This window comes from Melopsittacus undulatus (genome assembly GCF_012275295.1).
Source record: "Melopsittacus undulatus isolate bMelUnd1 chromosome 20 unlocalized genomic scaffold, bMelUnd1.mat.Z SUPER_20_unloc_1, whole genome shotgun sequence".
NCBI classification, from domain to species: Eukaryota; Metazoa; Chordata; class Aves; order Psittaciformes; family Psittaculidae; genus Melopsittacus; species Melopsittacus undulatus.
Genome location: NW_022993934.1, coordinates 134,305 through 147,052, shown reverse-complemented (window position 1 = coordinate 147,052; position 12,748 = coordinate 134,305). Strand labels below are relative to the sequence as shown.

The window sequence follows — 12,748 nt, the reverse complement described above, 5'->3', positions numbered from 1 at the left end:
GTGTGAGGCCGGGTCTCCCCAAGCCATGTGCAAATTCATGGCCATCGGGTACATTTATAATGAGACACTAATGTTCAGATTCCTTTATGAGAAGAAGTGAGAAAGTGATAATTGCAGATTAGTCACCAGAAAGGTGCCCTAGGGCATCTTGAAAGAAGAAGCCAGTGCATGTTAGCAGAGAGAGCTGTCGGAGCTCATATTGGCTCCTTCAGCAGCTGGTCTGGCTTCCTCAACAGTCTGCCTCCCCATCTCTCCTGGTTTCAGCAGCTGCTGCTCATTCAAAACCTACTCTGCACCAGGTCTGCTCTGGACCTGCAGAGCACTGCAGTTGGCAGGCATGACTGGATGACTTTCAGTCCCTAAGGATTTTACTTACTTCCTACAAGCAATTTGCAAACAAATAAGATGCTAAGGAAGAAAAACTGGGATCCTGTAAGCAAATGTTCATGGAGGTTTGATATAGTTCTCCAAGATGCCTTGTTAACACTACTGAAACTGTAACAGAATTCCGTAGTGAGTGATTCAGCTCTGTAAGCAGATTCCAAGTAGGGCAGGTCTCCATACTGACGGTCCATTCCTTCCCTTTGGAAACCTTTGCATAGCTGAGATGCCAGGAGGCTGAATGGAGAAATCTATGAGCCTCCAATGAAAACAAGGAGCTTGGCTACTCCATGCCCCAGGGACTAATTGATGGAGTTGTGAGATCGTTACTTTTGGGGATGGAAGGAACCAAAATACGGCACTAGCCACCTCTTTATTCCTGAACGTGAGTTCTTCATGAAGAATGAAGCTTCTAGGAAGCACTTTGGGAAATGCTTTTCGCATTCCAAGTCCTTTCAACAGCATGGCAGAGCAGAGCTTCCTCGTGCCATAGAGCACCCGCTCTCCCAGCAGTCATCTGGAATATCCCACATGAGTCCCAGATCTCTCCCAAGGCTATTGCCCTACACCTTCCCCGAAGTTTGATCAGAAGCTACCACCTCACAGACAGCAGGGGTTCAGGAAGATATTCAAAGAGAAAGGGTGAGTCTGCGGGAACGCTACAGTGAAGGAAACACTTGCAGACAGCTGATGCCATACTCACTTTTTTATTATTGCTTGTCACAAGAAGAGGAACAAGATGGTAAAGAAGAACAGATGGGCAAATTCCTCCAGCCACATCAGTACAAAGAGGAATTACAGAATACATCTCCCAGGCTACACCCTGGGGGCACAAAGTCATTTAGGTACAAGTTACAAGGAAAGGCATTGTTCTTTGATTAAATACAGTAGAAATTATGCCAAGCATGAGAAGAACCATTGAAGAATTTCCTTTTCCTAGGGCAGGAAATACATTAGGAAAGCGATGTTTGGAGAAAGATGTTGGTAAGCGTAGGGATCAGCAAACCGTTTTCATTCCTTAGGCTTTGGAGACTCCACCAGACAATGGCACTGCAGAGTAGGGTCACCTTGAGGCTGTCACCATGGGAGCCCCCACATGCAGGCCCTCATGGAGCAGCACAGTTCCTTCATCAGACATCAATGAGACCCAGGTTCAAGAAAATGGTGTTGCCATCGCTCTCAGCTCCACTGCATGGATTCATAAACCTCCCGGCATTCTGGGACACATCAGTAGTGCCCAGGTTCAAGAAATTGGTGTTGCCATTGCTCCCACCTCCACAGCATTGATTCACGCCCCTCCCGGCATTCTGGGACACATCAATAGTGCCAAGGTTCAAGAAAATGGTGTTGCCATTGCTCCCAGCTCCACTGCATTGATTCACGCACCTCCCGGCATTCTGGGACACATCAATAGTGCCCAGGTTCAAGAAAATGGTGTTGCCAGTGCTCCCAGCTCCACTGCAGGCATTCACGCCCCTCCCGGCATTCTGGGACACATCAATAGTGCCCAGGTTCAAGTAAATGGTGTTGCCTTTGCTCCCAGCTCCACTGCAGGCATTCACGCTCCTCCCAGGACACTGGGACACATCAATAGTGCCCAGGTTCAAGTAAATGGTGTTGCCCCTGGTCACATCATTGCTGCAGGGATCCACACACCTGCGATTCTGGGACATAGCAAGATTGCCCTGGTTGAAGTTAATGGGGTTGCCCTGAGGATTCCCACCATTTCTAAGTGAATACAGATATGGAGCCACTAGAGGGGTGTTAGCCAGATTTCTTAAGCCATCTTCAAGTCTTCGTAAGGAAGAATTCCCCAGCTGGGTGTTGGGAGACAGAAAGAAGGGCTGTCTGTGCTCACAACAATCTTGGAAACTCATCTTTGGGATGCGTATTATCTGAAATCAGGAAAGGAATATACTTTGAGGAAAACAAAGACATTCAGCTTTCACAAGGTCTTTTATACCCCTAGAGTAACTAGGCTTTTTCCACAAGAATCCTAAACTAAATCCGCGAAAAACAGCCTGAAATCCATAGCAAAGCACTAAGCCTACAAAAATGCACTCAGTCATTTAGCTACTGGCTGCATGTACAGTTCAAACAACTTCTTTTCCAAAGAAGAAAGAAAGGTGATGCTGTCTGGACTCAGGTAGATTGTATGGCAGGGTCTGAAATCACGGCAGTACTCACATATTCACAGCGTCCCTGGGTTTGGGATTAGCTCTATGACATGACTTCCCAAATTCCACCCACACAGGAGACTACTGGGTTTGTGACAGCGCCTTGTCTACACACAGGTCCCCAGCTAGACGACATGAAGGATGGCATCGTGCCGCAAAACTGCCACAAGGAAAGAAGCTGACGCGTACAGTGCAGCAACTTTCCCACCTCTCCCACAGATGTCCTTCGAGCTCTCCTCATGCAGATTTCCTTCCATGCATTGCTTACCCTTGCAGCCTGCAAGATCCACTTTTTCTCCTCCCTCCCACTTTTCCCCTTTGCAGTCCAAAGCCTTGATTTTTCATCTTTCTCAAACCCATTAATTTCAGGGCTGAAGTAGATTGTCCTTGGGGAAAGAGAGAGTTAAGTCTCCTTCTAGCTACCCTGAGGCACATCTTGATGGAGAAAGCACAGCAAAGGCAAAGCACACAGCAAATAAAGACTGGTAGAACATGGAAGGAATATCCATCTGCCTTAGCCTCAGCTGCTTGGTAAGTAACATACACAAATCTTGACGAGCAGAACCCACCCATCTTCTAAGCTTGATTCTGCAGGTAGGATTTAACAATTAAAGAACACTAAGCAATACATGACTTCCCAGCAAGCCAAGACAGACTTACCCAACGCAGCAGTAGCAAGTAGCAAAGGAAAGTCAAATGCTGTGCGGAACACTACGGATTCGATCCTTTTATACGATTTCAGTGTCCGTGTTTCCGGAAGTGAGACACCTCAGAGGTATGGAAACGCATTTTTAATAATCCAGACCTGCTCAACCTCCAACTCTGAAATTACTGGCTTACATTATAATTCTTTATGGAATGCGGCCACCGAGGTGTTAAACGCCACACTATGACTGCTGCCTGCAAGCTTGTATTCCTGATGCACGTATTTCTGCTGGTGCAAGGAGAACAAAGAACTGATGATACAGCCTGGAAACAATCCCCCTCGGGATTAAACTTGATTTGGATAAAGGGTAATTTGACGCATTCCAGTTTAAGGTCAAGGGACCTGCACAGCAGATCCAGTTTGGGGGAATTAAAAATGGCAAGATGAATGTTGCCAGACCCGCACAGGTGTCAGGAACGAGATCTTCACCAACATCTTCTATGTCTTCCCCAACTGAGAAGAAAGAAATGCAGCTTTGTCAGGTGCTGTGTGGTTTGGGAGAACGCACATCCCAAATTACAGTCTGGTTAAAAGCCCTCTCTATCACAGGACCCGGGAAGAGGACGACTTCAAATGGGGCCCTGATCAACAACAAGGCTTTGAGCAAATTAAACGAGACTTAGTTCATGTAGTTGCCCTTGGGCCAGCCAACAACGGCCAAGACGTGACAAACGTGCCCTGAACCACAGAAAGTAAAGAATGGTCCTGCCTGGATCTTGCCTGAGTCTTCTGTTAAAAACCACCAGGAAAGACTGAAGGTCAACCCATTTATTTTTAGAGTAAGAGACACAAAATATCTGAAACCCGCTCTGCTTCAAATGGCAAGGTAATCCTGGCTGCCTACAAAGAGCTTCCAGCTACTTTGGGAATGATTGGCACTGAAGCACAGCACCTCCTGGCACACAGGCTGCCCATGCTAGACCGGATGTTCAGAGAGAACGTCTCCTCTTCACATCATGCAACCAGTACTAGCTGGAGTAAGTGCGACTCAGTGGTTATGCAATGAGGCTGAAGAGGAAATCCCAGTCATCCAGAAATGCTGGAAGTTATCAGGGACTGGCCAGAGGGCTAAAATTTTGGAATGTCACCAGAGGAGGAAGTGGCACGTGCTGAAGAAGACCCTGTCTACAGTGAACTGTCAGAATTTGAGAAGCAATATAGCTTGTTTACTGATGGATCCTGTTGTGTTGTGGGAAAGCTTTGGAGATGGAAGGCAACACTATGGAGTCCCTCTGACAAGGCGCAGAAACTGCTGGCCACGCAGATGTGATTGTTAGAGTAAATACAAGTTTTCACAATGTGCATATGTCATGATTTTTCATGGAAACATCTCAAACTGACATGCATCCCTGTGAAACTCTCAAGACACGTACTCCTTTTGGCTGTTCATTTTTATTTCTGCAAGGAAAAATCCCTCTATTCTCCAACCACAGGAAACTTTTATTTGAAAGAATCATACATCCTGATTTCTTTCCTCTACCTAAGAGTCCCCAAAGTGAGCTGTTGTTTTTCCTAAGTGAAGTGGCACCAAGCACCAGTGGCAAGCAGGGAGTTCTTTCTGCTTATGTGTAGCATCCCAGAGAGTCCACTAACCACATTTTGGTGAGAAAGTATTTTCACAGAAATGAAGGATTCTTCGCAGATGCTCAGCACGCTGAGACCTTCCCACCCCACTCTCTTGCATGTTGGCGCATTTCAGTCTTAATGCCTGCATCCCCGATAGACTCGACTTCTTGCTCCTCAGTACCTTCCAGAACGCCTCGAGGAAGATGTGAGGGTTTGATCCATCTCTATGGGCAGGCTCCAGGTGGGGCAGGTCTCCAGACTGACAATCCATCCCTCCCCTTTGGAAACCTTTGCATAGCTGAGATGCCAGGAGGCTGAATGGAGAAGCCTGTGAGGCTCCCATGAAAACAAGGAGCTTGGCTACTCCATGCCCCAGGGACTAGTTGATCGAGTTGTGAGATCGTTACTTTTGGGGATGGAAGGAACCAAAATATGGCACTAGCCACCTCTTTATTCCTGAACGTGAGTTCTTCATGAAGAATGAAGCTTCTAGGAAGCACTTTGGGAAATGCTTTTCGCATTCCAAATCCTTTCAACAGCATGGCAGAGCTGTGCTTCCTCGTGCCATAGAGCACCCGCTCTCCCAGCAGTCATCTGGAATATCCCACATGAGTCCCGGATCTCTCCCAAGGCTATTGCCCTACACCTTCCCCGAAGTTTGATCAGAAGCTACCACCTCACAGACAGCAGGGATTCAGGAACATATTCAAAGAGAAAGGGTGAGTCTGCGGGAACGCTACAGTGAAGGAAACACTTGCAGACAGCTGATGCTGTGCTCACTTTTTTTATTATTGCTTGTCACAAGAAGAGGAACAAGATGGTAAAGAAGAACAGATGGGCAAATTCCTCCAGCCACATCAGTACAAAGAGGAATTACAGAATACATCTCCCAGGCTACACCCTGGGGGCACAAAGTCATTTAGGTACAAGTTACAAGGAAAGGCATCGTTCTTCGATTAAATACAGTAGAAATTATGCCAAGCATGAGAAGAACCATTGGAGAATTTCCTTTTCCAAGGGCAGGAAATACATTAGGAAAGCGATGTTTGGAGAAAGATGTTGGTAAGCGTAGGGATCAGCAAACCGTTTTCATTCCTTAGGCTTTGGAGACTCCACCAGACAATGGCACTGCAGAGTAGGGTCACCTTGAGGCTGTCACCATGGGAGCCCCCACATGCAGGCCCTCATGGAGCAGCACAGTTCCTTCATCAGACATCAATGAGACCCAGGTTCAAGAAAATGGTGTTGCCATCGCTCTCAGCTCCACTGCATGGATTCATACACCTCCCGGCATTCTGGGACACATCAAAATTGCCCAGGTTCAAGAAATCGGTGTTGCCATTGCTCCCACCTCCACAGCATTGATTCACGCCCCTCCCGGCATTCTGGGACACATCAATAATGCCCAGGTTCAAGTAAATGGTGTTGCCTTTGCTCCCAGCTCCACTGCAGGCATTCACGCTCCTCCCAGGACACTGGGACACATCAATAGTGCCCAGGTTCAAGTAAATGGTGTTGCCCCTGGTCACATCATTGCTGCAGGGATCCACACACCTGCGATTCTGGGACATAGCAAGATTGCCCTGGTTGAAGTTAATGGGGTTGCCCTGAGGATTCCCACCATTTCTAAGTGAATACAGATATGGAGCCACTAGAGGGGTGTTAGCCAGATTTCTTATGCCATCTTCAAATCTTCGTAAGGAAGAATTCCCCAGCTGGGTGTTGGGAGACAGAAAGAAGGGCTGTCTGTGCTCACAACAATCTTGGAAACTCATCTTTGGGATGCGTATTATCTGAAATCAGGAAAGGAATATACTTTGAGGAAAACAAAGACATTCAGCTTTCACAAGGTCTTTTATACCCCTAGAGTAACCAGGCTTTTTCCACAAGAATCCTAAACTAAATCCGCGAAAAACAGCCTGAAATCCATAGCAAAACACTAAGCCTACAAAAATGCACTTAGTCATTTAGCTACTGGCTGCATGTACAGTTCAAACAACTTCTTTTCCTAAGAAGAAAGAAAGGTGATGCTGTCTGGACTCAGGTAGATTGTATGGCAGGGTCTGAAATCACGGCAGTACTCACATATTCACAGCGTCCCTGGGTTAGGGATTAGCTCTATGACATGACTTCCCAAATTCCACCCACACAGGAGACTACTGGGTTTGTGACAGCGCCTTGTCTACACACATGTCCTCAGCTAGACGACATGAAGGATGGCATTGTGCCGCAAAACCGTCACAAGGAAAGCAGCTGACGCGTACAGTGCAGCAGCTTTCCCACCTCTCCCACAGATGTCCTTCGAGCTCTCCTCATGCAGATTTCCTTCCATGCATTGCTTACCCTTGCAGCCTGCAAGATCCACTTTTTCTCCTCCCTCCCACTTTTCCCCTTTGCAGTCCAAAGCCTTGATTTTTCATCTTTCTCAAACCCATTAATTTCAGGGCTGAAGTAGATTGTCCTTGGGGAAAGAGAGAGTTAAGTCTCCTTCTAGCTACCCTGAGGCACATCTTGATGGAGAAAGCACAGCAAAGGCAAAGCACACAGCAAATAAAGACTGGTAGAACATGGAAGGAATATCCATCTGCCTTAGCCTCAGCTGCTTGGTAAGTAACATACACAAATCTTGACGAGCAGAACCCACCCGTCTTCTAAGCTTGATTCTGCAGGTAGCATTTAAGAGAACACTAAGCAATACATGACTTCCCAGCAAGCCAAGACAGACTTACCCAACGCAGCACCAGCAGGTAGCAAAGGAAAGTCAAATGCTGTGCGGAACACTACGGATTCGATCCTTTTATACGATTTCAGTGTCCGTGTTTCCGGAAGTGAGACACCTCAGAGGTATGGAAACGCATTTTTAATAATCCAGACCTGCTCAACCTCCAACTCTGAAATTACTGGCTTACATTATAATTCTTTATGGAATGCGGCCACCGAGGTGTTAAACGCCACACTATGACTTCTGCCTGCAAGCTTGTATTCCTGATGCACGTATTTCTGCTGGTGCAAGGAGAACAAAGAACTGATGATACAGCCTGGAAACAATCCCCCTCGGGATTAAACTTGATTTGGATAAAGGGTAATTTGACGCATTCCAGTTTAAGGTCAAGGGACCTGCACAGCAGATCCAGTTTGGGGGAATTAAAAATGGCAAGATGAATGTTGCCAGACCCACACAGGTGTCACGAACGAGATCTTCACCAACATCTTCTATGTCTTCCCCAACCGAGAAGAAAGAAATGCAGCTTTGTCAGGTGCTGTGTGGTTTTGGAGAACGCACATCCCAAATTACAGTCTGGTTAAAAGCCCTCTCTATCACAGGACCCGGGAAGAGGATGACTTCAAATGGGGCCCTGATCAACAACAAGGCTTTGAGCAAATTAAACGAGACTTAGTTCATGTAGTAGCCCTTGGGCCAGCCAACAACGGCCAAGACGTGACAAACGTGCCCTGAACCACGGAAAGTAAAGAATGGTCCTGCCTGGATCTTGCCTGAGTCTTCTGTTAAAAACCACCAGGAAAGACTGAAGGTCAACCCATTTATTTTTAGAGTAAGAGACACAAAATATCTGAAACCCGCTCTGCTTCAAATGGCAAAGAAATCCTGGCTGCCTACAAAGAGCTTCCAGCTACTTTGGGAATGATTGGCACTGAAGCACAGCACCTCCTGGCACACAGGCTGCCCATGCTAGACCGGATGTTCAGAGAGAACGTCTCCTCTTCACATCATGCAACCAGTACTAGCTGGAGTAAGTGCGACTCAGTGGTTATGCAATGAGGCTGAAGAGGAAATCCCAGTCATCCAGAAATCCTGGAAGTTATCAGGGACTGGCCAGAGGGCTAAAATTTTGGAATGTCACCAGAGGAGGAAGTGACACGTGCTGAAGAAGACCCTGTCTACAGTGAACTGTCAGAATTTGAGAAGCAATATAGCTTGTTTACTGATGGATCCTGTTGTGTTGTGGGAAAGCTTTGGAGATGGAAGGCAACACTATGGAGTCCCTCTGACAAGGCGCAGAAACTGCTGGCCACACAGATGTGATTGTTAGAGTAAATACAAGTTTTCACAATGTGCATATGTCATGATTTTTCATGGAAACATCTCAAACTGACATGCATCCCTGTGAAATTCTCAAGACACGTACTCCTTTTGGCTGTTCATTTTTATTTCTGCAAGGAAAAATCCCACTATTCTCCAACCACAGGAAACTTTTATTTGAAAGAATCATACATCCTGATTTCTTTCCTCTACCTAAGAGTCCCCAAAGTGAGCTGTTGTTTTTCCTAAGTGAAGTGGCACCAAGCACCAGTGGGAAGCAGGGAGTTCTTTCTGCTTATGTGTAGCATCCCAGAGAGTCCACTAACCACATTTTGGTGAGAAAGTATTTTCACAGAAATGAAGGATTCTTCGCAGATGCTCAGCACGCTGAGACCTTCCCACCCCACTCTCTTGAATGTTGGCGCATTTCAGTCTTAAAGCCTGCATCCCCGATAGACTCGACTTCTTGCTCCTCAGTACCTTCCAGAACGCCTCGAGGAAGATGTGAGGGTTTGATCCATCTCTATGGGCAGGCTCCAGGTGGGGCAGGTCTCCAGACTGACAATCCATCCCTCCCCTTTGGAAACCTTTGCATAGCTGAGATGCCAGGAGGCTGAATGGAGAAGCCTGTGAGGCTCCCATGAAAACAAGGAGCTTGGCTACACCATGCCCCAGGGACTAGTTGATGGAGTTGTGAGATCGTTACTTTTGGGGATGGAAGGAACCAAAATACGGCACTAGCCACCTCTTTATTCCTGAACGTGAGTTCTTCATGAAGAATGAAGCTTCTAGGAAGCACTTTGGGAAATGCTTTTCGCATTCCAAATCCTTTCAACAGCATGACAGAGCAGAGCTTCCTCGTGCCATAGAGCACCCGCTCTCCCAGCAGTCATCTGGAATATCCCACATGAGTCCCAGATCTCTCCCAAGGCTATTGCCCTACACCTTCCCCAAAGTTTGATCAGAAGCTACCACCTCACAGACAGCAGGGATTCAGGAACATATTCAAAGAGAAAGGGTGAGTCTGCGGGAACGCTACAGTGAAGGAAACACTTGCAGACAGCTGATGCTGTGCTCACTTTTTTATTATTGCTTGTCACAAGAAGAGGAACAAGATGGTAAAGAAGAACAGATGGGCAAATTCCTCCAGCCACATCAGTACAAAGAGGAATTACAGAATACATCTCCCAGGCTACACCCTGGAGGCACAAAGTCATTTAGGTACAAGTTACAAGGAAAGGCATCGTTCTTCGATTAAATACAGTAGAAATTATGCCAAGCATGAGAAGAACCATTGAAGAATTTCCTTTTCCTAGGGCAGGAAATACATTAGGAAAGCGATGTTTGGAGAAAGATGTTGGTAAGCGTAGGGATCAGCAAACCGTTTTCATTCCTTAGGCTTTGGAGACTCCACCAGACAATGGCACTGCAGAGTAGGGTCACCTTGAGGCTGTCACCATGGGAGCCCCCACATGCAGGCCCTCATGGAGCAGCACAGTTCCTTCATCAGACATCAATGAGACCCAGGTTCAAGAAAATGGTGTTGCCATCGCTCTCAGCTCCACTGCATGGATTCATAAACCTCCCGGCATTCTGGGACACATCAAAATTGCCCAGGTTCAAGAAATCGGTGTTGCCATTGCTCCCACCTCCACAGCATTGATTCACGCCCCTCCCGGCATTCTGGGACACATCAATAATGCCCAGGTTCAAGTAAATGGTGTTGCCTTTGCTCCCAGCTCCACTGCAGGCATTCACGCTCCTCCCAGGACACTGGGACACATCAATAGTGCCCAGGTTCAAGTAAATGGTGTTGCCCCTGGTCACATCATTGCTGCAGGGATCCACACACCTGCGATTCTGGGACATAGCAAGATTGCCCTGGTTGAAGTTAATGGGGTTGCCCTGAGGATTCCCACCATTTCTAAGTGAATACAGATATGGAGCCACTAGAGGGGTGTTAGCCAGATTTCTTATGCCATCTTCAAATCTTCGTAAGGAAGTATTCCCCAGCTGGATGTTGGGAGACAGAAAGAAGGGCTGTCTGTGCTCACAACAATCTTGGAAACTCATCTTTGGGATGCGTATTATCTGAAATCAGGAAAGGAATATACTTTGAGGAAAACAAAGACATTCAGCTTTCACAAGGTCTTTTATACCCCTAGATTAACTAGGCTTTTTCCACAAGAATCCTAAATTAAATCCGCGAAAAACAGCCTGAAATCCATAGCAAAGCACTAAGCCTACAAAAATGCACTTAGTCATTTAGCTACTGGCTGCATGTACAGTTCAAACAACTTCTTTTCCTAAGAAGAAAGAAAGGTGATGCTGTCTGGACTCAGGTAGATTGTATGGCAGGGTCTGAAATCACGGCAGTACTCACATATTCACAGCGTCCCTGGGTTTGGGATTAGCTCTATGACATGACTTCCCAAATTCCACCCACACAGGAGACTACTGGGTTTGTGACAGCGCCTTGTCTACACACAGGTCCCCAGCTAGACGACATGAAGGATGGCATCGTGCCGCAAAACCGCCACAAGGAAAGAAGCTGACGCGTACAGTGCAGCAGCTTTCCCACCTCTCCCACAGATGTCCTTCGAGCTCTCCTCATGCAGATTTCCTTCCATGCATTGCTTACCCTTGCAGCCTGCAAGATCCACTTTTTCTCCTCCCTCCCACTTTTCCCCTTTGCAGTCCAAAGCCTTGATTTTTCATCTTTCTCAAACCCATTAATTTCAGGGCTGAAGTAGATTGTCCTTGGGGAAAGAGAGAGTTAAGTCTCCTTCTAGCTACCCTGAGGCACATCTTGATGGAGAAAGCACAGCAAAGGCAAAGCACACAGCAAATAAAGACTGGTAGAACATGGAAGGAATATCCATCTGCCTTAGCCTCAGCTGCTTGGTAAGTAACATACACAAATCTTGACGAGCAGAACCCACCCGTCTTCTAAGCTTGATTCTGCAGGTAGCATTTAAGAATTAGAGGACACTAAGCAATACATGACTTCCCAGCAAGCCAAGACAGACTTACCCAACGCAGCACCAGCAGGTAGCAAAGGAAAGTCAAATGCTGTGCGGAACACTACGGATTCGATCCTTTTATACGATTTCAGTGTCCGTGTTTCCGGAAGTGAGACACCTCAGAGGTATGGAAACGCATTTTTAATAATCCAGACCTGCTCAACCTCCAACTCTGAAATTACTGGCTTACATTATAATTCTTTATGGAATGCGGCCACCGAGGTGTTAAACGCCACACTATGACTTCTGCCTGCAAGCTTGTATTCCTGATGCACGTATTTCTGCTGGTGCAAGGAGAACAAAGAACTGATGATACAGCCTGGAAACAATCCCCCTCGGGATTAAACTTGATTTGGATAAAGGGTAATTTGACGCATTCCAGTTTAAGGTCAAGGGACCTGCACAGCAGATCCAGTTTGGGGGAATTAAAAATGGCAAGATGAATGTTGCCAGACCCACACAGGTGTCACGAACGAGATCTTCACCAACATCTTCTATGTCTTCCCCAACCGAGAAGAAAGAAATGCAGCTTTGTCAGGTGCTGTGTGGTTTTGGAGAACGCACATCCCAAATTACAGTCTGGTTAAAAGCCCTCTCTATCACAGGACCCGGGAAGAGGATGACTTCAAATGGGGCCCTGATCAACAACAAGGCTTTGAGCAAATTAAACGAGACTTAGTTCATGTAGTAGCCCTTGGGCCAGCCAACAACGGCCAAGACGTGACAAACGTGCCCTGAACCACGGAAAGTAAAGAATGGTCCTGCCTGGATCTTGCCTGAGTCTTCTGTTAAAAACCACCAGGAAAGACTGAAGGTCAACCCATTTATTTTTAGAGTAAGAGACACAAAATAT

At 46.7% G+C, this 12,748-nt stretch overlaps 1 protein-coding gene and 1 long non-coding RNA gene across 2 annotated transcripts; both read right to left on the bottom strand.

Moving 5' to 3' along the window:
- Nucleotides 1-1,072: 1,072 nt before the first annotated feature.
- LOC117438059 (N66 matrix protein-like) lies at nucleotides 1,073-7,585 on the bottom strand. Its single transcript, XM_034073450.1, has 2 exons — nucleotides 7,560-7,585; nucleotides 1,073-2,276 (listed from the first exon to the last, which is right to left on the bottom strand). The coding sequence occupies exon 2, from the start codon at nucleotides 2,256-2,258 to the stop codon at nucleotides 1,512-1,514; it is 747 nt and encodes a 248-aa protein (XP_033929341.1). The 5' UTR covers nucleotides 2,259-2,276; nucleotides 7,560-7,585; the 3' UTR covers nucleotides 1,073-1,511.
- Nucleotides 7,586-9,939: 2,354 nt separating this feature from the next.
- On the bottom strand, nucleotides 9,940-12,057 carry LOC117438060 (uncharacterized). Its single transcript, XR_004550629.1, has 2 exons — nucleotides 11,906-12,057; nucleotides 9,940-10,963 (listed from the first exon to the last, which is right to left on the bottom strand). It is a non-coding gene; the product is annotated as an uncharacterized lncRNA (long non-coding RNA).
- Nucleotides 12,058-12,748: the final 691 nt, after the last annotated feature.